Source organism: Acomys russatus, chromosome 16, assembly GCF_903995435.1.
Source record: "Acomys russatus chromosome 16, mAcoRus1.1, whole genome shotgun sequence".
Classification (NCBI taxonomy): domain Eukaryota; kingdom Metazoa; phylum Chordata; class Mammalia; order Rodentia; family Muridae; genus Acomys; species Acomys russatus.
In genome coordinates, this window is record NC_067152.1 from 6063631 (window position 1) to 6087359 (window position 23729).

Below are 23729 nucleotides of genomic sequence, written 5' to 3' on the forward strand. Positions count from 1 at the left end.
GTGAGCCGAGGCCCTCCCCTCAAGCCTGTCTTCCCATGAAAGGCAGGCCCCTTGCCTTTCCCCAGACTATGACTGGAATGCAAGCCACATACGCATATAATATGTATTTATATATGTGTGTGTGTGTATATGTACATGTGTACGTATGTGTATAACCCCCTACCACTTCCTAAACCAGGGCACAAGTCTTTTCCAGGTGCCACAGTGGACTGACAAGGACAAGCAGCTGCCCATCTCCTGAGGCTTACTCACACCGTGGCCATTGAGTGGGGCTTGGTGGGCTACAGTTGTGATCCCACTAGTACCTAAGAGGTGGAGGCAGCTACATAGTCAATCTGAGGATAGCCTAGGCTACATGAATCCCTGTCACAAAACTACAACCATCCAAATAAACAAAAACCAGGTGTGACGGCTGCAAAAGAACAGGTGGAAGAGACAGGCCATAGAGCAGAGTCTGGACCACCAGCCCTTTCCCAGGGTCTCCATGGCAACCCCAAAAGCTGCAAACCCTCTCACTGAGGGTCAAGTCCCTCTGCTCTACTTCTGACTCTCAAAGCACCTCAGATGCCTCCAAAAAGGAAGTGGGGGGAGGCAGGGGGAAGAGGAGAGGTTTCAGCAGGAGGGAGAGGCAGCCCCAGAGCCCTGAGTCACTTTCCTCCTGGGTCCTGGAAGTGGCCACCCTGGCCACCTTGGCTCCTGTGACTCAGAGGGCTCCCAGTTCTGAGGGAGGAGGGGGAGCGGGGAGGAGTAGGATTCAGGTGTGGGAGGGAGGAGATAGAACACAGTCCTTGTTGAAAGTCCACAGACCACACTGGAGGCAGAGGTGACACCTTGGGGGTTTTGGTCTTGGAGGCTTAATTGAGAAGCATGTCCATGGGAAAGGGGCACACACAAATCCTGGCTTGTCCCCAAATGCCACTGTGACTATCTTTTCGTTTCTTTCTTTTTTTGTTGTTGTTGTTTTGGGTTTTTCTAGACAGGGTTTCTCTGTGTATCCCTACCTGTCCTAGACTCACTTTGTAGACCAAGCTATCCTCAGAGTCACAGGGATCCGCCTGCCTCTGCCTCCCAAGTGCTGGGATTAAAGGCGTGCGCCACCACACTCGGCTTGTCTTTTCCTTTCTAAAGACAGCCATAGATACAAAACGGCCCAGAGAAAGGGGAAGGGAGGGGCAGGAGAGAGGAGGAGGGCTCAGAAGGGAAGGGAGGCCAGAGGAGAGTGGGTGCTGGGTGCTAGGAATTGAACTCAGGCCCTCTGCAAGAGCAGCAAGTACTTCTAAACCGCTGAGCCCCGTCTCCAGTCCTCTGAACAGTTTGTATAAGCAATGAGTGAGAGGCTCACTTTAATTACTCTTTTAAATGAGAGTGGAAAAGAGCTGCCTGCACTGAATGAAAGGGCCTGCTTTCAGGATACCTGGACTTGGATAATCACAAGTTTGCAAAAAGTGTGCTTTTTTTTTTTTTTTTTTTTTTGGCCTGAGTTGCAACACTCTGCTCCCCACCTCAGATACCAAGGAAACGTCACCAAGCAGCCCCATGCCGACTGCTGTATAATGACCCCATTCTGTCTCGGCTCTGACCTAATCAAGGAGGTTGTGTTGGTATTTACAGGGGAAGAAGCAGAGGCTCAGAGACACGAAACAACTTTCCTGAGGTCACACAGCTTGAGTGACACTGTTTTTAGAGCACGCATCGTTTCTTCCCAACTAATTCCGTTCTATTAACACCAACTGAGTGGAAAGCTCTGGATTTGACAGGATAAGACAGAGACCCAGATGCCGGGCGTGGTGGCGCACGCCTTTAATCCCAGCACTCGGGAGGCAGAGGCAGGCGGATCGCTGTGAGTTCAAGGCCAGCCTGGTCTACAAAGTGAGTCCAGGATGGCCAAGGCTACACAGAGAAACCCTGTCTCAAAAAACCAAAAAAAAAAAAAAAAAAAAAAGACAGAGACCCAGGCAGCAGTGCCACACACCACCTGACATAGGCAGATATGGCCCCGGGGAAGGACCAAGAGCTCTTGAGGCAGCTGGAACCCCAACCCCGCCTTTACCTTGATGATCTCCTGGGCGATCTGCCTCGTCTTGTTGATGTCCAGAGACGTCTTGGGGTCCCTCACAAATGAGTGCAATGTCCGCCCCTTGCAGAAGCTGTGGAAGGTGGTGGCCATTGGTAAGAGGCCTGGAGCTGGTACAGGCTAGCTCCACACCATGCAACCCTTGAGAGGAACTGCGCCCACCTGCTTCTGGAAGGTTCTCCATCCCAACAAACACAACCCAAAGAATATGTGTTGTTAAACAAGACTCCTGTTGGAGCCCGGCTACACATGTACACACATAGATGCACATCCACTCCTGCAGGTGCAGGGTCTGGCAGCTCTCCCTGCACAAGGAGACAGTTCACCACACTTCTAGCTGGTCAAGGCAGCTGGTCAAGGGGCATGGCGGGACACAAGCCAGACAGGAGAGCTCAGCTGGGGGTGAACTCAGCCTCCAGGACTCTCAACAGGCCACACTAAGGCTCTGGGACTCAACACAAAGATTATCATTTTCATTATTTGTAGATCCGAGGACATCGCATCCTGTTGCTAAGTGTGTGTCCTGTTGTTCCTCTCTGGGTAGCCCCTCTCACTGACTCCAAGCTCTTCTGGAACTGGAGGCTTGAGTGAGGGGTGGATGGATGGCAGAAGAGGCTGCAGAGCTAGGGTGGCCATAGGAGTGCCCTGGAGACTTGCTGTCCTGTTTGAGCTGGAATTTTACAAAGTGGGTCAGGGAACTCTAGTGATCTGACACTGGTCGGGAGTTCTTTTTGTGTGTATGTGCTATTGTTTTTTGTTTTTTCAAGACAGGGTTTCTCTGTGTAGCCCTGGCTGTCCTGGACTCACTTTGTAGACTAGGCTGGCCTCAAACTCACAGAGATCCACCTGCCTCTGCCTCCCAAATGCTTGGATTAAAGGCATGCGCCACCATGCCTACCTGTTCAGGACTTCTCTTATCTCTGAGAAAAATGGCATTAAAAAAAAAAAAGATTTATTTATTTATTATTATGTATATAGTGAGTGCTCTGTCTGCATGCACACCTGCAGGCCAGAAGAAGGCATCAGATCACATTACAGATAGTTGTGAGCCACCATGTGCTTGCTGGGGATTGAACTCAGGACCTTTGGAAGAACAGACGGTGCTCTTAACCACTGAGCCATCTCTCCAGGCCAAAAATGGCAAAGTTTACTTATTCATTACATTAAGAAAAAAAAATGGTTGTTTGTTTTGGAAGTGGTTTTCTTGCTTCCCCCAAAGCACAGGGTCCAGGTCCAGGGCACCTCATAGTGCTGGGGGTTCCCCTGGCTTCACGGAATGCAAGTCATGAGTTCCTGAGTTTGGTCCCAGCACCCACTTAAAAAGTTAAGCATGAGGCTGGAGAGATGGCTCAGAGGTTAAGAGCACTGCCTGTTCTTCCAAAGGTCCTGAGTTCAACTCCCAGCAACCAGATGGTGGCTCACAACCATCTACAGTGAAATCTGGTGCCCTCTTCTGGCCAGCACGCCTACATGCAGGCAGAGCACTGTATACATAATAAATAAATGGTTAAAAAAAAAAAGTGTGAAAGCCGGCATGATGGTGGACACCTGTATTCTCAGCGCTCAGGAGGCAGGGGCAGGTGAATCTGAGACTGGGGCAAGCCTGGCCTACATAGTGAGTTCCAGGACAGCTAAGGCCCTACCAAGAGATCAGCTGTACACACACACACACACACACACACACACACACACACACACACACAGAGAGAGAGAGAGAGAGAGAGAGAGAGAGAGAGAGAACCCTGTAAACTCCACCACTGGGATCTGATCTCAGACCCTCAAGCTTAAATGAGCTTTGTTTTTTGAGAGAGGGTCTTTCTGTGTAGCCCTGGCTGTCCTGGATTCCCTTTGTAGACCAGGCTGGCCTCGAACTCACAGAGATCCGCCTGCCTCTGCCTCCCATGTGCTTATTTTTAATTTTTTTGAGGGGAGACCAGGGTCTTGCTACATAGCCCAGGCTATCTTTTAATATTTTGGATTTTTGAGACAGGGTCTCTCTGTGTAGCCTTGGCTGTCCTAGACTTGCTTTGTAGACCAGGCTGGCCTCGAACTCCGTGATCCACCTGCCTCTGCCTCCCGAGTGCTGGGATTAAAGGTGTGCACCATCACGCCCAGCTAGCCCAGGCTATCTTAAACTCAAAATTCTCCTGTCTCAAACTGCAAGTGCTAGCGCTACAGGTGTATGCTGCCACATCCAGCTCTGATGGCTTTCTTGTTTGGTTGATTTTTGTTTCAAGACAGGGTTTCTCTGCGTAGCCTTGGCTGTCCTCAACTCGCTTTGTAAACCAGGCTGGGCTTGAACTCACTGAGATCCGCCTGCTTCTGCCTGCCCGAGTGAGCCACGGCACCTGCCCAGCTCTGATGTTTTAATGTCAGTGGTCCATGGGGATCTTTGGCTTTCTCCTTCCTCTCTCTGATAACCCTTCCACACCCTCCAGGGCATCCACAGAAGCAGCAGGCTGCAGGGACAGGGAAGCTGTGCTGCTCTTGGGCCCAGGTTGGGTGGCTTACCTGGTGATGATGGCCAGGTGCGGTGGGTTCATGCAGGCCCCCATGAAGAGCACCACGTTCTCGTGCCGGGTCTGCCGGTAGTTCATCACCTCTTTCTTGAAGAGCTTCAGGTGGTCCTGATTGTGGCCGTCCATCTCCAGCAGCCGGATGGCCACCTCTCCGTGCCATCGGCCTCGGTGCACCCGGCCCCAGCGGCCCTGCCCAATGGGCTCGCCCAGTTCCACCTGCTCAAACGGGATGTCCCACTCTTGCAGGTACACGCTGGTCTGGCTGGCTTTTCGAGAGATGGGACCCCGCCAGGGCCGACGGGAGCTGGGGAGGTCGTCGACCTCGTCCTCATCATCTTCTGCCTCCGACTTTCCAGCCTCCGGCTCCTCAGCCTGAAAGAACAAGATTAAACAGAGAGGGGAGTGAATCTGGGTCGTCTCTTCCTGGGATGCGGGCCAGGCACCACCAATGCCTGGTACCCTGCCTGCCTCTTCCTGGTACCCTCTGGTCTGAATGCACAGCTTCTGAGGCCTATGCTCCCTGCCCTCAACAGCAATAACAGTCTAAGCCTTGGCCCCCTGCAGAGACCCAGGCTTAGTTCACATTTCTGTTTGAAGGTCAAGCCAGTGGCTTTCCTTTTTAAGTCAAGGCTTCGCGTAGCCCAGGCTAGCCTCTAACTTGCTATGTAGCTGAGGATGACTTTGAACTTCTGACCCTCCTACACCTCTCATCTCCTCAAGGGCTGGGATTGCAGGCATGCACCACCACACCTGGTTAGAATGACGGTAGCGGTCCTTGGCAAGGATCAGAACCACCTGTCAAGCTCTGAGAACACGAGATGCCCAACCCCCATCCCAGGTTGACTGACTTAGCTCCCAGGCCACGGCCCAGGTCTGTGGGTTGGGAGTGAGGTATTCTTAAAGGTATTCTCCTGCAAAGACAGGAGAATAAAGAGGTTCTTTTAGCTGGCAACAGCTTACTTTCCCCTGCAGTGCACATCTACCCACACCTGCTGCAGCAGGCTCAGCACCCTAGTCCCCCATGGCCCCACCTACACTCTGAGAGGAGGCGGGGGACAGCTACCTTGGGTCTCATGCACGCATGTCACTCCCACTCACCTCTGCGTCGTGAACACCCAGCACGTCTGCTTTGGGCTGGTCGTTGAGCCTAAGAGGGAAGTGGGCTTTATCAAGGAGATCCTGGGCTGGGTGAGGCAATGTGGCTGCTGTGGACACCGTCAGGAGGCCGACTGGAGCGGGTGAGGGTGAGGGTGAGGGCTGAGCATTTACCACCCTGGCCCTTGGCAGCACATAGTGCAGGGCCTCACACGCCTGCACCTGAGACCTGGCTACCGCCTCCTTGCTGTGTGAACTTGTGAAATTTAACCCCTCTGGGAGGCCTATTTCACCGGCTGGAGAACTGAGGGGCCAGGAGCCAAGTGTTCAAGGAAACCGATGGGGAGGGGATCCAGAGACAGGAGTTAGGTTTAGCAGGTCTCTGTTCACCTGGGCTCCTTCTTGGGCCACAAGCCTGCTGCTGTTGGATACACAGCCCCACCCAGTGCTCACTGCAGGGACAGAAGGCAAATGAACCCCCACAGGGTAAGCCCCGTTCTCCTCCAGGCTGGCCCAGAACCAGAGGGTCAGAAATATAGGGGGGTGGGGTGGGAGGTGGCTGAGGAGGAGGAGGGCTCATACCGCAGACTGTCCGACGTGCTGGAGGGCGGGGCTGCCTGAGGGCAGGCTGAAATGTCTGTAGGAAACAGAACAGAATGGGAGGGGAGCAAAGTGTGAGAGAGCTTTCCCACATCCCCCCCCCCATCAGCCACCACACCAGGGACACACCCTTGCTTCTGAGCTGCCACCGCTCCTCAGGCCACTTACACCAGGATCAGCTTGTACTTCGAGTGCTGACACAAACTCCGTCTCTACAGCCTTTGGTCTACGGGCTGCCCAAGGCAGAGGGGCTCTAGGCGAGTGACTCTAGAGACCCCTCCAACAATTCAAACCACTGCCCTGGGCCCAAAGGACTCCACAAGTGGTAAGAGCTGATGCTGCCACGCTGCAGAGGGTCCTTCTGGTAGGAATCAGGGCTGGCCGTCATTTCTTTGAAACCAGGGACACACTCTTTGCCTAGCCAGTGTCAGAGCCCGAAGCTCTATGGATCCTAATAACACCTGTGAGACTGGCAGCTGGTATAGCTGTTGATCCCCTGATTGGGTGGCTGGTGTCACCACTCTGAGTAAGACGAGGAAATTCTGTCTGTGCGCTGAAAGGCTCCAGACTGGGCAGCTGAGGCCCAGCCCTTGACCCTAGGTGGTCTAGTTGTAGCGCGAAGACCCACCTCTAGGATACCAGAAACAGATGGTCCCCCTCCCCTGCAGTGGAACCAACGTGCTCAGTGAAGAGTAGCAGCAGGGGTCAGTGCTCCCTTTCCTCAACAAAGAGAAGCTATCAGTGGCCCCTTTCTTGCCTTGAACAAAGACCCCCCCCCCCCCCCAGCCCCCAGTTAATCTCCTTCGCTGGAAGGTTTTTCTCAGCGGAGCCAGACTCAGACTCGCTGTGGGGCTGCTTAAGAGGGTATGAACATACTCGCCCAATATCCTGGGTGGGCTTGTGGGTGTGTGTGTGGGGGGGTCCATGGGCCTCAGAAACATCTGTTATGGCCTCTCCAGCCACTACTGTATGGCCTCCAGACTACCAGGCCCGCATGGACACACACGCTCAGGCCACTCCAGAAGCTCAGATGAGGTGTAGGAGTGGGGTATGGGCAGATGTCTGGGAAGCCTCACACTTGCCCTTGAAAGTTAAGAGTGCATTGTGTAGTGCGTCCGTTCCCAGGTGTCCCCGTTACAATTAGTACGTGGAACCCTACCCGCTCCTGCAGGGCAAAACAAGCCATTCAGGAAAAAGTGCTGTGGTTCCCCCCTTGAGGTGGGGGACACTAGTGTACATATCGCAGAGCTGGAAACTAGGAAGGCTCTTGGGAAGGGCAGAACCCCCACAAAGGGGACGGATCTCCTCGAAACTCCTGGCAGCCTACATACACACCTGAGAAGTTACAGGGATAAGGGCTACCAAATGCTCCAGCTCACAGAGCTCATCTGGGGGACAGAAAAGCCTGGAATAACCAAAAACACTGGGGCTTCCAGCCTTGGCAATTTAAGAGAAAAGACGATTAGAGTAGTCTAACGCACAGCGGCCCGCCATGTTGGGTACTTCCAGCGGGAGGAGAAAAGTACTGATCTTCTACAGCCAGGAGGGAAAGGAGTATGGCCAAATGCAGAGGTGTGCAAAAATAGTTTTTGTAGACAGGAATCCACGGGTTGCCCTATTGAACAGGAAAGTTTTCCCTTCAAACTTTCTGCAGTGAGGTGGTAGTTCCACTGACGACCAGCAGGTGGCACTGTGTCTTAAAGGCTGGGAAAGGCAAAGCAACCTGACTGATTGATGCCTCTAAGACTTTCCCAAATTCTCTTTCTCTAATCGCTTGTTATTTTTATTCATCAGGCACCGTCACCAAGAAGGCCGCAGCCCTCATTCCAAGCTCTTATCCTCCTGTCGCTTCCTAGCAGTGTGACCTTAAACCAGTTCCCTGCAGTCTCTGCAAGAGGCTGGACAGGATGGACTCCAGGGTCCCAGCCCACGTAAGGGGGACTTCTCGCCCTCTTGCCCAGCTGCAGGGGTGATGGACAGAGGGTCACAGCAAGGGGCAGGTAGCGGACCCATGCACAAGACTCACCTGGGAAGATAAACTGCTGTCTATGATGAATGAAGTAGGCAGCTTTAAACAGAAGAGGAGGTGAGTCACACAGTGCAAAGGCAGCGCGGGAGGAGGGGGTGCGTGGACTTGAGGGGCAGGTTCTGGTGAGAAAAGGTGGAGCCATGCAGGAAAGAGGACCCAAACTAGGAGAGAACTGGGGCATGGTGAGCCCAGGAGACGGGGCAGCGGAGCATCTCGGTGTTCCTCTGCCGCACAGCCCTGGCCAGTGAGCACTGGGGAAAGCTTGGGCCAGCTTTGTTCTAGAAAACACTCTGGAGCCAAGAGGCTAAGGTAGAGTAGGGAACACAGTGGCTTCCGCCATGTTCAACTGTGTCTGCAGAACAGCATCCTTCCCTTCACTCTGGCCCCACCCGGAAGCACCCTGACCTCACTGCCTGAGCTCTGGGTCCTGCCAAGTGCTGTGACTCCACACAGGGGACCATCACATGGCATTTGTTCTATGTTTCTGAGATGCTTGCTATCTTCCCTAGGCTGGCTTTAAACACACGGGCTCCATTTTCCCGCCAAGGCCTTGCCAGTAGTTGGGACTCTAGGTGAGTCTAACCTTGGGTCTACTTCATGCTAAGACTCAGGAAGGTGCTTAACCCCTCAGTGCCTTACTGTGAGTGGGGAAACGCCTAAGTTTGCCCAGGCTTTTCTGTGCAGGTCAGCTGTGAGACTCCTGGACAGCACAGGATGGTAGGTGGCCGGAGGCATTCAAGTCCTCCCCTGTGGGCCCGTCCCAGCCCTCTAGGGATCTGTTCGTGAGTCCACTAACATCATGGAGAAGGTAAGGTTTCTGTGCGGGGGACAATGGGGACCCACCTTCCTCATGGGTCATTTGTGTAAGTGGACAGGGTCCAATCAATATCAGAAAAAGGACATTTTCTGTGTCCTTTGTCTTTTCAAACTGGCCCTTCTTAGAAAACAAACAAACTAGATGTTTTAGCAAAAGATTTGTTCAGAGAATAAAGGCAGAATGGAACAGAATTGGAAGCTGATCCAGGGGCCATGGCTCAGCTGCAGGGTGGGGTGGTGTGAAGGGCAGACTTCACTGTCAAGAGCATTCCAGGTACATGCGTATTAATATTAAGTAAGGCACAAGAACAAGCAACAGAGCCGGGCAGTGGTGGCGCACGCCTTTAATCCCAGCACTCGGCAGGCAGGGGCAGGTGGATCTCTGTGAGCTCGAGGCCAGCCTGGTCTACAAAGAGTCCAGGACAACCAGGACTATTATACAGAGAAACCCTGTCTCGGAAAACAAAACAAAACAAACAAAAAGAACAAGCGACAGAAGAGTCCTTCCCTTAGGTCCCTCGCCACCCCGAAGACAAGTCTCAAAGTCCCCAGTAGGCCCAGAGGCTACTTGGCCAGCTGCTGGCTGTGTATAGGGTTGGTGTGGGTCCCACTAGCCAGGTCAGGGTTTGAGGGGCATGCATGGTGGCACTCTGTCTTTCTGGGCTTAGAACTTCACAACCAGTGATGGGGGACTGTTCTGGACTTTGTGGGTTACAGCAAACAGAAGCATCATGGCTACAAACAGGGAAAGCCCAGGATTGAGGCTTGAGGTCCCTTGCCAAGGATGCCAAGGCAACAGCTCAGTGCCATGTGGGTGAGCGAGCTTTGCTGTGCTCCTTGGAGACAAGGCAGCCCCGGGTAGCTGACCAGAACACAGAGCAAGAAAGGATGTAATCCTGGCCTCTCCCCACGGATCCAGAGCACCCAGGTCTGTGCACAGCATCTGAGGGCAGTTGGGCTCAGCTCTGTTCCTTCAGAGTTGCCCCGGTACTCAATGTCTTCACTAGTTCAGTGGAGACCACCTTACTCTAATTCCCTATGGTATCTGATTGGCACAAGAAGGAATATGTGTTTTGTTTTGTTTTTGTTTTTTGAGTAGCTAGCCCCAATCACAGAACTGGATTTGCAACAGAGGCCCTATGTTCTTTTGTAGGTTTTGTGCTCCCTACTGTGCCTGTCACATCACCCTTGAGCTTAGATGGCAGCCCTAAGAGAGGATGAGCTGGGCAGGAGCTGCCAGGAGCACAGGCTGGCAGCCTGGGTCACCCCCCAAGAACCCAGGCTCTGCCAATGTACAAGGCAGGGCTGGCCGCGCCCCCTTCCTTAACTCCAGCATCCTCATCCATGTGAAGGGCACGGTGGCATCAATCCCATTCTCAACAGATGCTCTGCAGACTCAGCTCTCGGGGGGAGATGGGGAGAGGGTCTGAGGGAATCGCTAAGGACCCAGAAAAGCCCAAAAGCATGGTACCTGGGAAGTTGAACCGGCTGTCCCGCTGGCCAGGTGAGGGGTTTGGGGGCGTGGTGGCACTGGAGGGGTTTGACGAGGTCAGGAAGGGTGCCGGTGATGAGGGTGTGGAGGACGTGGTGGAGGATGGGTTGCTGCTAGAATCCAGGTTCATGGCTGGCGGGTGCTCCTGCAAGACCAGAGATGCCAGGATGGGAAAGGCTGCAAGCTCAGCTTAGCCCTGCTGGAACCTTCCTCTGCTCCCTACACCTTCCATCTGCGTGGGTGGAGCTCAAGACAGGAGACCCTTGGGACTCCACTGTGTGATGAAAGGGCGTCCCTAAAAGATTCCTGCTCATCTTTTTTTTTTTTTTTAAATAAAGTTTTATGTATATGAGTGCTCTATCTGCATGTACACCTGCAGGCCAGAAGAGGGCAACAGATCCCAGTATATAGATGGCTGTGAGCTACCTTGTGGTTGCTGGGAATTGAACTCAGGACCTCTGGAAGAGCAGACAGTGCTCTTAACTGCTGAGCCATCTCTCCAGCCGCTGCCCATCTTTCTTACTGCAGCTCCTACTTCTCCCCAAAAGCCCATTGGAACCCTGCCTGGAACTATATTTTTCTAGAACTTCTGCACCTAAGGCAACTAAACGTACAGTCGTCAGCTGCAGACAGCCGAGGCTGGTTTGTGACAATTATCTCTCCCACTGCAGCACCTGCCTGGCTCTGAGCTGGGCACCCAGCTTCTTAGTGAATTGAATCTATACTCTGACCAGTGTTTATGTCAATTCTGTCCTGGACTCACTCTGTAGACTAGGCCGGCCTTGAACTCACAGTGATCCGCCTGCCTCTGCCTCCCGAGTGCTGGGATTAAAGGCGTGCGCCACCACTGCCCGGTGTGTTTATGGCTCTCATGCCTGGGTCTGTACGTGTGTGCTGGGCAGTCCAGGTGCTCTCACTCACATAGCAATCACTCTATGAGCTGAGCCATCTCCCCAGCCCTAGAGACATTTATTTTATCAAGTACCGTCTACCTGTGGGAGGTGATTTTTTTCTTTTCTAATCATGTGATGATGAGGAAATAGGGCTTTTCTAGCTCTGATGATGAGGGTTACGTACCAGTAGATTCTGGTCAGCAAGTATAAGTCTTGGCTGTGCCTGTGAGGACAGAGCCAGGTAGATGGTTTTCAACAGTGAGTCAGGGTGGTCCCAGGGAACCCCAGGGTCAGGGGTGCAGCCTGCAAAGGAGGCCAGGGTGGCAGGGGCTGGGGAGGAGGCTCAGGCTCGGCTCTTCTGTCTGCAGCTACATGCAGCATTAGCAGCTGTGATGCAGGCTGACTGGGAATCCCACCAGGGGTCTGGTACTGCTTAGCTGGGCGACTCTGGGCAGCTCCCTTGGCCTCTCTGAGCTTCCGTTTCCTTAGCCACACAGTGGACACATCATCACTTATGCCAGAGGGTTGCTGTGTGGATTTGCAGTAAAACGAAGGCCAAGTATGCAGTACACAGCAGGTGTCTAATGCTTGCTCAAATCTTTTATAGGTTAAAAAAAAATATCCTTTGTAGGCCTGCTACCTTGGCTCAAACAGTACTTGGGATCCTGATTTGAGATTTAACCAGGCCAAAAGGCCCAAGAGGTGTCCAAGGGCACTCTGGGTTGGGTGTTCTACAGATTTGGCCCAATGTCTTTATTTCCGAGGGCAGAAAAAAACTCCTTAGACAAAACAGGGTCAAACCAGTTAGTGCCATGGATAACAGGTTTCTCTCTGAAGACCTGAAGGCTGGGGTGTGCAGTATGCTCTGAAACTCAGAGCTGAAGTCAGCCCTGCTGGACAGGATGGCTGCCCCGACGTGGCACCAACTAAAACGGCATCCTCATTCTTTCTCCAAGGCTCCAGGCCTCCCCGCCCTCTCCCAGATGCCCATCATCTGGAACAGGCTGAGCAGGCGTGTATGGACCACAAGAGCAGGCTGAGCTTCTCTGCACCCGTGTGGCCCTGGACGTACTTGCGACCTCAGCTGCGTTGTCACCCACAGACTGGGCAGCAGTGGCTACTGTGCAGGCTGCTCATCCACTTAGTGACCCATGCAAACGCTTCTGACAGTCTTGCATGAGCTAGGAGACAGTGTGGATGCAAGGGACGTGTGGGAAGGGACAGCTCTGCCTGGATCTCTGGGGACATCAGTGCCAAAGGAAATGGGGAAGGGAAGGGAAGGTGGCTAGTGTAGGAGTTAAAATCAGGATGCATACACCCACCACCCAGCACCGTGTCCCCAATTCTAGCACTCTGAGCATGAAGCACTGTCATCCCCGCTCCACACCACCCATGACTGAGGCTCAGAGAGGTCCTGTCACTTATTCAAAGTCACAGAAGCACAACAGGGAACAGTGAACACTCACAGCCAGGCCTGAGGACCCAAGTATCTGTATTCCCCTAGAAGTCAATATGTTGAAACCCAGCCCCACGGGGCTAAGTGTTAGTGGGCAGGATCTGGGGGCTGCTCAGACCATCAGGACAGGGGTCTTCACAGACAGGGTCACTGTCATTACCAAAGAGGCCAGGGGGAAACCTGCTGCGCTCTTCCATTACGTGAGGAAACAGTTAGGGACACCATGAGGAATGGGCTGTCGGGAGCCTGGGACTCAATTTCTGCATCTGTAAGATGGACGTGCTCCTCGGGACTTCTAGGTTTCTGGCACAAAGGAAGTGCTCAGGAATTTCTGGCTCACAGGTGTGTGTGTGTGTGTGTGTGTGTGTGTGTGTGTGTGTGTGTGTGTGTGTGTGTGTGTGTGTGTGTGTGTGAGAGAGAGAGAGAGAGAGAGAGAGAGAGAGAGAGAGAGAGAGAGAGAGAGAGGGAGAGAGAGAGTGTGTGTGTGTGTTGGGAGATCACCACATTCAACTCCAATATGGACAGAACCAGACTTGCTATGTGGCTAAGCGGGGACCTCTGGAGTACCCCAACCCTGCCTGTGCCACAGATCTTGCATTGCAGCATGGCGTCCTTCCCCGCTGAGACTGATGAGGGGGTGCTTTGTGGAAGGGAGTCCAGGGATGGGAGTGGTAGTGCTCCCTACACAGGGAGCGTAGGCCGCAGGGCCTTATCAGCTTACCTTCTTGGTCAGGGCCTTAGGGAGGGTTCGAAATTCGGGCTCTTTTCTGTCTACTGGGTTGTTGATATCTGAGGGGACGGACTCTGTCCTCCGAAGCCTGGCTACTGTTTAGAAAGGAGAGAATCTGTTAGAAACAGATGCCACAAGATGTACCCTGGTCCTCGGAAGTGGGAGAAGGGGACAGCGGGCACTCACTTGGGAGGAAGGATATTCTGCAGGCGGGGGCTTCCTTTGTGCACTTGTTGTGACACTTCAACCTGCAAAGGAGGCAGAGTCAGCGGTCCAAGGGGCCTCCCGGCATTGCCCAGATGACCCTGCTATGGCCTCAGTTTCCCCAAAGATCTCATCAACTGTTAGCTCCAAGGTGTGGGGCACCCTACATGCTGTAGCTACTTTCCTCTTTGCCCCCAAAAACCCTTCCCCTGGTTTTAAAGGGGGTAACATTCTCCACTTCAGAAAGCTCAGGGAAAACCTGACCTTAAAGAAACACTCCAAAGGGGGCTGCAGAGATGGCTCAGAGGTTAAGAGCACTGCCTGTTCTTCCAAAGGTCCTAAGTTCAATTCCCAGCAACCACATGGTGGCTCACAACCATCTATAATGAGATCTGGTGCCCTCTTCTGGCCTGCTGGCTCACATGCAGGCAGAACACTGTATAACAAATAAATAAATAAATCTTTAAGAGAAAGAAAGAAAAAGAAAAGAAACGGTCTAGAGAAGACACCAGCATTACCAGAGACCCTGGGGTTCCCAAAGGGGCCCTCGTTCAGATACTAGCCACATGGCCTGATGGGCAGTCCCTAGCCAGGAGTGGAAAGAGCTGGGTTCTCTTTTGGGTCTAGCGAGTTTGTCCTACAGATTTTAATGTTCCTGTTAATAATAGGGTGCGGGGCTACCCTACCACAGCAAGTGCAGTACAGTGTAGGGGCCACCAATGTGCTGGCCACACCTGGACTGGAGCTGAGGAGCTCATGTATAGTCAGATGACCAGGAGCTCCTCAGAGGCCAGGGGCAGTCATCAGGATATGATCCATCAGGCTGACCTGCACACGAGACATGGTTGCCTCAGTCCTCATGATAGCCCAAGGGCTATTACTCATGGTGGCTCAGATAATCTAAACGGATCAGCTCCCAAGATGTCCAAGTGGTAAACACATAGCCCAGAAAGGGCAAGTGCCTTGTCCCACATCACACAGCAACGTCAGGGCAAGGGTGGCTGGGAAGGGAGACTCCAGGCCATCCTCTCTCTGTAAGGTGTGCGGACAACCAGATAGCAGCCAACGGGCTGTTCCTGCTCATCGTCCTTGCCACTGGGAACCGTATGTTAGGACACAACAAAGCTGGGCTAGTATAAAACCTCCTACTCCCCTCACTCTGCTCAGTCGTGAGGCAACTCCGCTCCTGCTGCTGCCGGTCAGGCAGCCCATCTTTCAACTCCAGAACTCCTTCTAGATCCCAGGAGTCCTCTTTTCTCCCTTGCCTTTGAATTCTTTTTTCTCTTTGCTCTACTTAGAAATTTCTAATGGAATCTCTCTTCCTTCTTAAAAACTCACTTCTAATATTCCTTTCTTCCTAGAGTGCCTCACTTTACCCACCAAGGTGTCCCAAGTGCCTGGTGTGCCCAGTGGCACTGGGAACAGCTGCTTAGAAGAAGCCCTTTGACTCTGATGTGACAGGACCCCAAGAGTTAAACAACAGGGCTGCTGTAATGGGCAAGATCCACTCCCTGCCCTCGCCCATCACCTGCAGTGTGTGCACGTCACGCCCGCTCCCTGCCCTCGCCCATCACCTGCAGTGTGTGTGCACGTCACGCCCGCTCCCTGCCCTCGCCCATCACCTGCAGTGTGTGTGCACGTCACGCCCGCTCCCTGCCCTCGCCCATCACCTGCAGTGTGTGTGCACGTCACGCCCGCTCCCTGCCCTCGCCCATCACCTGCAGTGTGTGTACACGTCACGCCCGCTCCCTGCCCTCGCCCATCACCTGCAGTGTGTGTACACGTCACTCCCGCTCCCTGCCCTCTCCCATCACCTGCAGTGTGTGTGTACTTCACGCCCGCTCCCTGCCATCGCCCATCACCTGCAGTGTGTGTGCACTTCACGCCCGCTCCCTGCCCTCTCCCATCACCTGCAGTGGGTGTGCACGTCACGCCCCGCTCCCTGCCCTGCCCATCAACTGCAGTGTGTGTGCACGTCACGCCCGCTCCATGCCCTCGCCCATCACCTGCAGTGTGTGTGCACTTCACGGCCCGCTCCCTGCCCTCGCCCATCACCTGCAGTGTGTGTGCACGTCACGCCCGCTCCCTTGCCCTCGCCCATCACCTGCAGTGTGGTGTGCACGTCACGCCGCTCCCTGCCCCGCCCATCACCTGCAGTGTGTGTGCACGTCACGCCCGCTCCCTGCCATCGCCCATCACCTGCAGTGTGTGTGCACGTCACGCCCGCTCCCTGCCCTCGCCCATCACCTGCTGTGTGTGTGCACGTCACGCCCGCTCCCTTGCCCTCGCCCATCACCTGCAGTGTGTGTGCACGTCACGCCCGCTCCCTGCCCTCTCCCATCACCTGCAGTGTGTGTGCACTTCACGCCCACTCCCTGCCATCGCCCATCACCTGCAGTGTGTGTGTACTTCACGCCCGCTCCCTGCCCTCGCCCATCACCTGCAGTGTGTGTGCACGTCACGCCCGCTCCCTGCCCTCGCCCATCACCTGCAGTGTGTGTGCACGTCACGCCCGCTCCCTGCCCTCGCCCATCACCTGCAGTGTGTGTGCACGTCACGCCCGCTCCCTGCCCTCGCCCATCACCTGCAGTGTTTGCACTTCACGCCAAACATCATGCTCTTCTGGCACACGTTGCAGACCTGCGACAACCAGGACTTTGTGGAGAACCTGCAGCGGGAAGAAACGTGCGCTGGTTTGGGCCCAGGTAAAGAGAGACTTGGCCTGATCCCAGAACCCCAGGAGCTGTGTACTCGGCTTGGGTCACAGCTTCCCCCATTTCCCAGCTGCTGTCACTATATTAAAGTTGGTGCTGTCAGTGGCAGCAAGGGTGGCACCAGCAATCAAAGCACCAGTGCGCGTGCCCTCGGTTACAGCAACTCCAATCCGTTGGTCCTCAACACGTTGGTCCTCAGGATGAGATGCCATGTGACATACGGACACAGTGCTGCTGCAGCCATGGACCACAGCAAGGCTGAAAGAGCCACGCCCACCATCAGGTGACCACAGTGCCATCCCTCCAAACGGAGGAGCACATAGAGCTGGGATACGGGAGCTATTTCCACACACACAAGTGCAACAACCTCCAAATGTCACCTCAAGGTGACAAAATTAAGACTAAGAGGACACAGTGCCGTTGCTGTGAAGGTCAAACACAGCCAGCAAGAGCCCAACTGTAATGACAGACCCGGAGAGTGATGGCAGACAGCAGCATGATCAACTGGGCAGAGCCCAGGATGAGACTCTCAAGGCGCTGAGATGCTTTTTACCCTCATCTGCACCACACAGGGAAGAGCTACAATCTCATGCGTGTGTTTTACTCCATGTAAATCACATGGATTTAAAGAGGGGGCAGAGCAAAGCATGGAGCTGTAATATGTGCAGTTTTGTGGAAACAGAACATCCATGCACACGTGCCTGTATAAATCGTCTCTGGATGGGTACACGACCTATCTGCAGGCACACTGAGAAACTAGGGTCAAGAGGGTGAGTGATTTTCCTCTCTACCCTTTGAAACTTCTTGAATTTTGAGCATAAGGATTTTTTCAGCCTAAAATCTACCAAAACAAAAACAAAGTAATAGACAGACTAGAAGGAGAAATGGATGACATCCTCCAGCACAAAACCAGCCCAGGGAAAGCACAGACAGGAATGTTCTTTTTTTAAAACCCAGTAGGTCGGGGCTGGAGAGATGGCTCAGAGGTTGAGGGCACTGACTGCTCTTCCAGAGGTCCTGAGTTCAATTCCCAGCAACCACATGATGGCTCACAACCATCTATAATGTGATCTGATGCCCTCTTCTGGCGTGCAGGTGTACATGCAGGCAGAACACTGTATACATAATAATTAATAAATACATCTTTAAAAAAAACCACCATGCATACACAATAGGTCTAAGTAACAGCAGGATGCCACCACCTCCAGGAGTTATATGGAACCAGGAATGTCGAAAACCAACTCAGAGAGGCGTGTGTTTGGGGGCGGGGGGGGGGGGGGGGAATGGCCTGTCCTAGCTGTGTGTGCCCCAGACCGTCTTCCCTCAGACAGCGGCTGTGGGACTCTGGTATGGACAAGACTCCAAGCGGAGGTCCTCTACACTGGTGCTTAGGCTCTGCCCTCTAACAGTGACCTCACGCGCACTGTTCAACCCTCAGGAGCTAAAACTTTCCCTCAGGTGAGGACTTGAGGCCAGCATCAACACAGCTGAAAGAGAGCCCCACCGTTTCCATGGAAACCACAGGGCCTAGCAAGTTGCAATGCCCTCGAGTCCCTGACAGTGTTCCCTGTTGTGGTTACAACAGATTTTAGCATGAGCGACCACAGGCACTGTCCTGGAAGCCGTTTAGAACGCCATAGCGTGGTGGCGTACACCCTTAATCCCAGCACTCAGGAGACAGAGGCACGAGGACCAGCCTGTCTACATAGACAGGCCAGACCAGCAAGGGTTACACAGTGAAATCCTGTCTCAAAAAAATAAAACAAAATAAATCCAGATGGCCAAGCGGAGAAGCATATGGGCAGGGTGTGGGAGCATGGGCTTTCTATACGCGCCGCAGAGGACACACATGGCATGGAGGTAAGTGTGTAAGAAGCTTGTGGCTTCTTCCCAGGACTGTGATTCTGTTTTTCTTGAACCCGGAGAAGGGGAGAAACTGTTTTCCCTCAGCAGGATGAGAACAAGACCCAAAGAGGGCCCAGAAAGCCCAAAAGCTGTCTGGCTAAGTCAGTCAGGAGCTCGAGGTAGGTGAAAGTCTTGTTACAAGACAGCAGATGGGCCAGGGGCAAAGAGCAACCAAGACAGACCCAACAGTGCCCCGGGGAGCCCAGGTCAGCTCTGCACCTGCTCACAACTGAACCTACCTGTGTGTCACCGAGAGCCCGATGTCCCTTCGTACCAGCTGCGGGGACCCATGAGGGAGATCTGTGGGAAAAGATGCCAGGTTGCGTGGACTGGGAAGGCTCTGTGGAGCCGGCTCATGCCTGACACTCTAGCTCAGCGATCACAGGCTAGATGGGGCCCACGGCTGTGCTGCGTAGCGCAGGCATGCTGCCCTGAACTGACATCCACCGGACAGGGATGGGCCAGGCCCAGCTAGACAAGGTAGTGGTCACCCTCATGCTGGCCAGCTCTGCCTTTAGCACACTTGTCTATATATGCTGGGTCTGCTTTGGTGAGAGGCAGCAGGAGTACAAAGGTGAGAGGAGTTCATATGCATGCCAGCCTCTTGCCCCCTTTCACGGGCATCGCCTTTAGGACTCGGTTCTGGCTAATTCTGATTACACCGGTGGAAACTCGACCTCAGTGGAGGGCCCTGGGCTGGTCATCCATGCAAGTCCACCTGCACCCTTCCAGCCAGTGACACTTTGGGAACAGTCCTTGCTGATCTAGGCAGGAAGAGCGAGGAGAAGATATGGCTCCTCTGGGCTATCCCTTGAGCCTTGGGGGACATACTCGTTTCTCTTTCTCTGCTAAGGAGGATAACAGTCTTGGAAGGTCCCCTCTCCTCACCTTATGCAGGTCCCCCTGGGAGCTCCCCCGGCCCCCCAGACATGGGTCCTCTAAGAACAAATGTCCCAGTGTTTCTGGCAAGGCTGGCTTTGCACACCACAGCTGGGTAGTGTCCATCACTCATAGCCTAAATGACCAACTCGTGCCCCATTTTCGGAGCCCTAAGGAAAGATTTAGGGGCCCAGACTCCCCTGATCAGAGACTACTGCTGGCTTTTGCTTAATAGAGAGGATCTAGACTTTTATCCAATGTATCAAAGGGCTCTATAAGCCAGAAAAATCAGGGCACAGTACTCAGGTGACATATGTCCCTTGAGTCAGCCCATACCTAAGCAAGGGTAGCTACTGCCCCTCTCTCCTAACGTTCTTTCACACAGCTGGTGTTCACATTACACTGACTGGTTTAAGGCCAGGCACCACACATCCAACAGCACAAGGAGGGGCGGAGGTTTTCCCTCACACACCAAAGAACTGTGACTGTGACAAAAGGTCCTCTGCCACCCTCGGGATGACTGGGAACCTACAACTTCCTGCCACGTCCCCCAGGAGGCTGTTGCCCTCAACTTCCTCTTAGGGCCACCCCACTCCGTCTGCAGCCAAGGCTGTCAAAACACAGCACTCTGCGAGGTGTGAATGAGCTGCCAGTTCCAGAAAATAGAGCAGGAAAGTTGAGTGCCCAGTCATCGAGCTCAGAGCCTGACCTCTGATTTGACCTGTCGGCCACAAGGATGCAACCATTTGTGCCAGGCAGCACTGCTCTGGATCCAGACGAAATACTGGTTCTGAGATCCCCACAGCCTCACTGCTATGGTCCCTACACCACCACAGCCACTGGAGAGTGAGTACTGATAGTCAAGGATGTCCTGGGGTCAGCCGTGCAGGCTTTGGTAAGGTCCTAGAGAGAGAAGTGCAGGTGCCTTCCTAGGACTGTGCAGCATCTCCCTCTAGGAATGCTACTGCCTGCCAAGCCCTGCCTGCCCTCTCTCCCCAGGCCTTACCCCAGCCTCTATCATTATCTAGCGGGTAGAAAAACACATTGCTATTTCACTGAGAAGCCCCAGGCATTCCTGGGACACTCAGACCACCCAGAGCTGGCTCAGGAGGCCCAGCTGATCCCTCTGCTGGGAGTCACATGACCCCACAGTTTGTGAATGAGTATGTGTGAGGAAGATGGGGAGGGGGTAAGAGGAAGGGGGGCTCCAGGCTTGCCTGGGCCTCCTTCCCTTTAAGGATTTGCACCCTCAGATTTGGAGGGTGCCTGGGGGAATTCCTGTCTCTTGTCTCCATCAGCAGGATTCTAGGTGGAGCCCTGTCCCACTCAGGGCACAGCTTTCTGAGGCAGCAGTAGACACGGGGGTTGCTACAGCGATGGCAAGGTGGAGACAGGCTTGGCAAGGGGCTCTTGGGAAAACCGAGACACTTTCAAAGTCTCTACTTCCCATGGGCTGGGCTAAGGCCAGCCGCCTCAGAGCTACTTCACGAGGTGGTCTCCAGCACTTGTTTCAGGACCATGGCACAGCCAACAGGGCTAAGTGGGGTCAGAGAAATCCAGCCTGGATGGGGACAGCGACTCGAACACATGGGGACAGCAACTCGAACACGGCTGCCAGTGACAGAAGGGATGAAAGTAAATGGTTCTTACCAAACCTGGAGAGACAAAAAGGAGAGCAAGGGGGTGGAGTCACAACATTGCTTCATCCGGCGCTTGGAAAACTATCTGGTAATAAAGCAGGCCAAGGGCTGGGCCAAGGGCCAGAGAGACCTTGCCCTGTGTAAGCCTTGCTTGCCACCCAACATAGTAGATTCACCCCCTCTTTCACCACCGAAGACACAGGGTCTTCCAGGTCATGTGACCCATGGGGGGGGGTTGCCCAAGGTGCAGGAAGAAGGGGATGGGTTGGTGTGTCACAGAGGCAGGGCACTTGTTAGGAGAGCAGAAAATCAGCCATGAAGGGCTGAAGGGTGGATTCTAGGAAGGGCCAAGAAGAGACAAGCCTGGCTTCTCTTCTGGAGCTTCCCTCTCCCAAAGGAGGCAGGAGCTAGGGAGAATAAGGACTTCTGCTGCCCTTGGAGCTCACCAGGGAGTCCCTGTCAGGTGAATCAGGTGACTGGGTTTTGGGTGGGGGATGGACTCAGAACCCCAAGGTCCAAAGCCAGAGGTGTTACTGGCTTGAGGATCCATTCTCTTCTTGAACATGGGATCGAGACAAAGCTCTTCTGAGGAGAAAATGAAAACCAAGGCATCGCAGTGGCTGCAGGCCACTGTGAGGCCCTCTCTGAAGGACCTGAGGCCCGCAACAACGATCCTGTGCTCTACAGCTGCATCTGGGGTGGCGTAGTTAGATAGGGAGGGCAGCACATGGATTTCCTGGGTGTCTGCTCCATAATGCAAAGTCATCTCAGCCATCCAGGATGAGACACATCACGGACCCAGGACAAGTTTTGTGCAAGCAGAAAAGCAAGAGGGATGCTAAGGCCCTAGGAACCCTCTAGAAAAGGAGTGCCATACCAAAGAGAAGAGCCAGGTGCCTGAACACCCCGGGAAACTAGAAAAAGAACCCAAAGAAAACAGCAAGACCCACAATGATGTAAATGGCCACCGGAAGGGACATGCTAAGTTATACAACAGTATGCCACAAACAGGTTTTTAAGTCGGGTGCTTTGATTAGCATGGATTTGGCGGTGGGGAGAAAGCACAGTTTTTATGGCCTTTAGACCATATGTACATGCTATTTAAATAGCTATATATATTTAATATATAATATATAGCAATAATTAAATAGTTATTTGTTTAAATAGTTAAGTATTTAAATTATTATATTGTATTGGTTAAGAAATAAGGATAAAAGGTACACGTTCAGTACAGCAACAGGGAATTTCCCCCCCCCCCAAAATGTTTTCTTTTTGTGTGTTGGACATGGTAAGTGTTCTATCATGAAACCACATGCCCGGCTCTTTTGCAGTATTTTCAATCCTTCATTGGTTGGATCCTCAGGAGCAACTCTGTTTAATTGCCAGTAAACAACATCTAGAGTTCACTGTTTAGCCTGCCAGTGACCAATAAGTAATGTTCCAGATTTGGGGTGGGTGGGGAGGTGGCTGTTCTGCTAGCCTATAAGAATCAAGTCTCTGGCATTTTAAACACTGGAGATCTGGGGCCTGTTTGTTACTGTGGCTTAGTCTAGCCCATTCTGACTGATACACGGCATAATTTTATATGTATGAACAGAAAGAGATCTGTTGGGATTCAGTCCTATTGGGCGAGAGGGACAGACACCTGTTTCTTCTCCATGCTTTGTCAGTCCTTTCTATGTGCCTAAGGGGAAGCCACGGGGCGAACTTACCTCATATTGACTTCATCGATTCGGTTTCCCAGCTGGGACTCGTGGGACTTGCTGCGTGTGAGCGTGGGGAAGCTGGGCAGCAGCTGGAAGACCTTGCGGCTTGGCGGTGGGGGCGTCCTTGGTGGCTTCAGCTTGGCGTGCCGTCGTAGCTGGGGTGTGGTAGGGGGCGTGATGAAACTGTGCAGGGTCCGGGGAGTCAGCCGGCCACTGGTGTGCAAGGGGATACAGGTGTCCGAAAGGCCCTCACTGAGGCCGGGGACTGGAGAGTCTGAGGCGGGCAGGGCGGACACAGAGATGGAGCGAGCGCCCTGCGTGCCCATGCCCACTCTGCCCAGTGGGGAAAGCATGTCCACCGAAGGCCCCGAACTGCTTTCTCGTTGTGCCTCTGAGGAACTCCAACCAGAGTCTTCCTTGTGTTCCCCTCCTGTGGGCCAAGGAGTCAGTCAGAAATACAAAGGACTCTGGAGTGCCACTACTATCTGAAAGCATGACACCTTGACTGAGGTGACACTGCTACTCTGAAGCGGACTATGCGCCCAGCTTTACCTTCCATGGTACACACGTGACACAAGGCCATCAGCTCTGACCTCACACTCTCCACTGGGTTGGGATAATCTTTTTTTTTTTTTTTTTTTTTTTTTTTGTGGTTTTTCGAGACAGGGTTTCTCTGTGTAGCCTTGACTGTCCTGGACTCCCTTTTGTAGACCAGGCTGGCCTTGAACTCACGGTGATCCGCCTGCCTCTGCCTCCCGAGTGCTGGGATTAAAGGCGTGCGCCACCATGCCTGGCTGGGATAACCTTTTTGTGTACCATATGAAGTTAGTCTTTATATTACTCAAATGTTGATTTCTGTACCAGCAGAGAGCTGAGTACTGTCTGGACTTTGGTATGGTTATTTTTTAATGAAGCATCACCTCTCTCAGTGTTTCGTAAACACGCTTCCCTCACCTTCTGATTGGCTTAATAAAGAG

At 53.4% G+C, this 23729-nt stretch overlaps 1 protein-coding gene and 1 long non-coding RNA gene across 3 annotated transcripts in view; both read right to left on the reverse strand.

The window, feature by feature from the left end:
* Positions 1-23729, reverse strand: part of Ksr1 (kinase suppressor of ras 1) — a 139867-nt gene that overhangs the window by 6704 nt on the left and 109434 nt on the right. For both annotated transcript variants that reach the window (XM_051158086.1, XM_051158088.1), the window contains 11 exons: positions 22759-23182; positions 21057-21061; positions 18767-18827; positions 16493-16576; positions 13891-13952; positions 13696-13799; positions 10605-10770; positions 6271-6325; positions 5692-5740; positions 4586-4965; positions 2051-2147 (listed from right to left, as the gene is read on the reverse strand). In XM_051158086.1, coding sequence (XP_051014043.1) covers positions 2051-2147; positions 4586-4965; positions 5692-5740; positions 6271-6325; positions 10605-10770; positions 13696-13799; positions 13891-13952; positions 16493-16576; positions 18767-18827; positions 21057-21061; positions 22759-23182 — 1487 coding nt within the window. The remainder of the gene's footprint in view (positions 1-2050; positions 2148-4585; positions 4966-5691; positions 5741-6270; positions 6326-10604; positions 10771-13695; positions 13800-13890; positions 13953-16492; positions 16577-18766; positions 18828-21056; positions 21062-22758; positions 23183-23729) is intronic.
* Positions 15451-16486, reverse strand: LOC127200039 (uncharacterized). The gene is made up of 3 exons (XR_007832020.1): positions 16349-16486; positions 16108-16155; positions 15451-15626 (listed from the first exon to the last, which is right to left on the reverse strand). It is a non-coding gene; the product is annotated as an uncharacterized LOC127200039 (long non-coding RNA).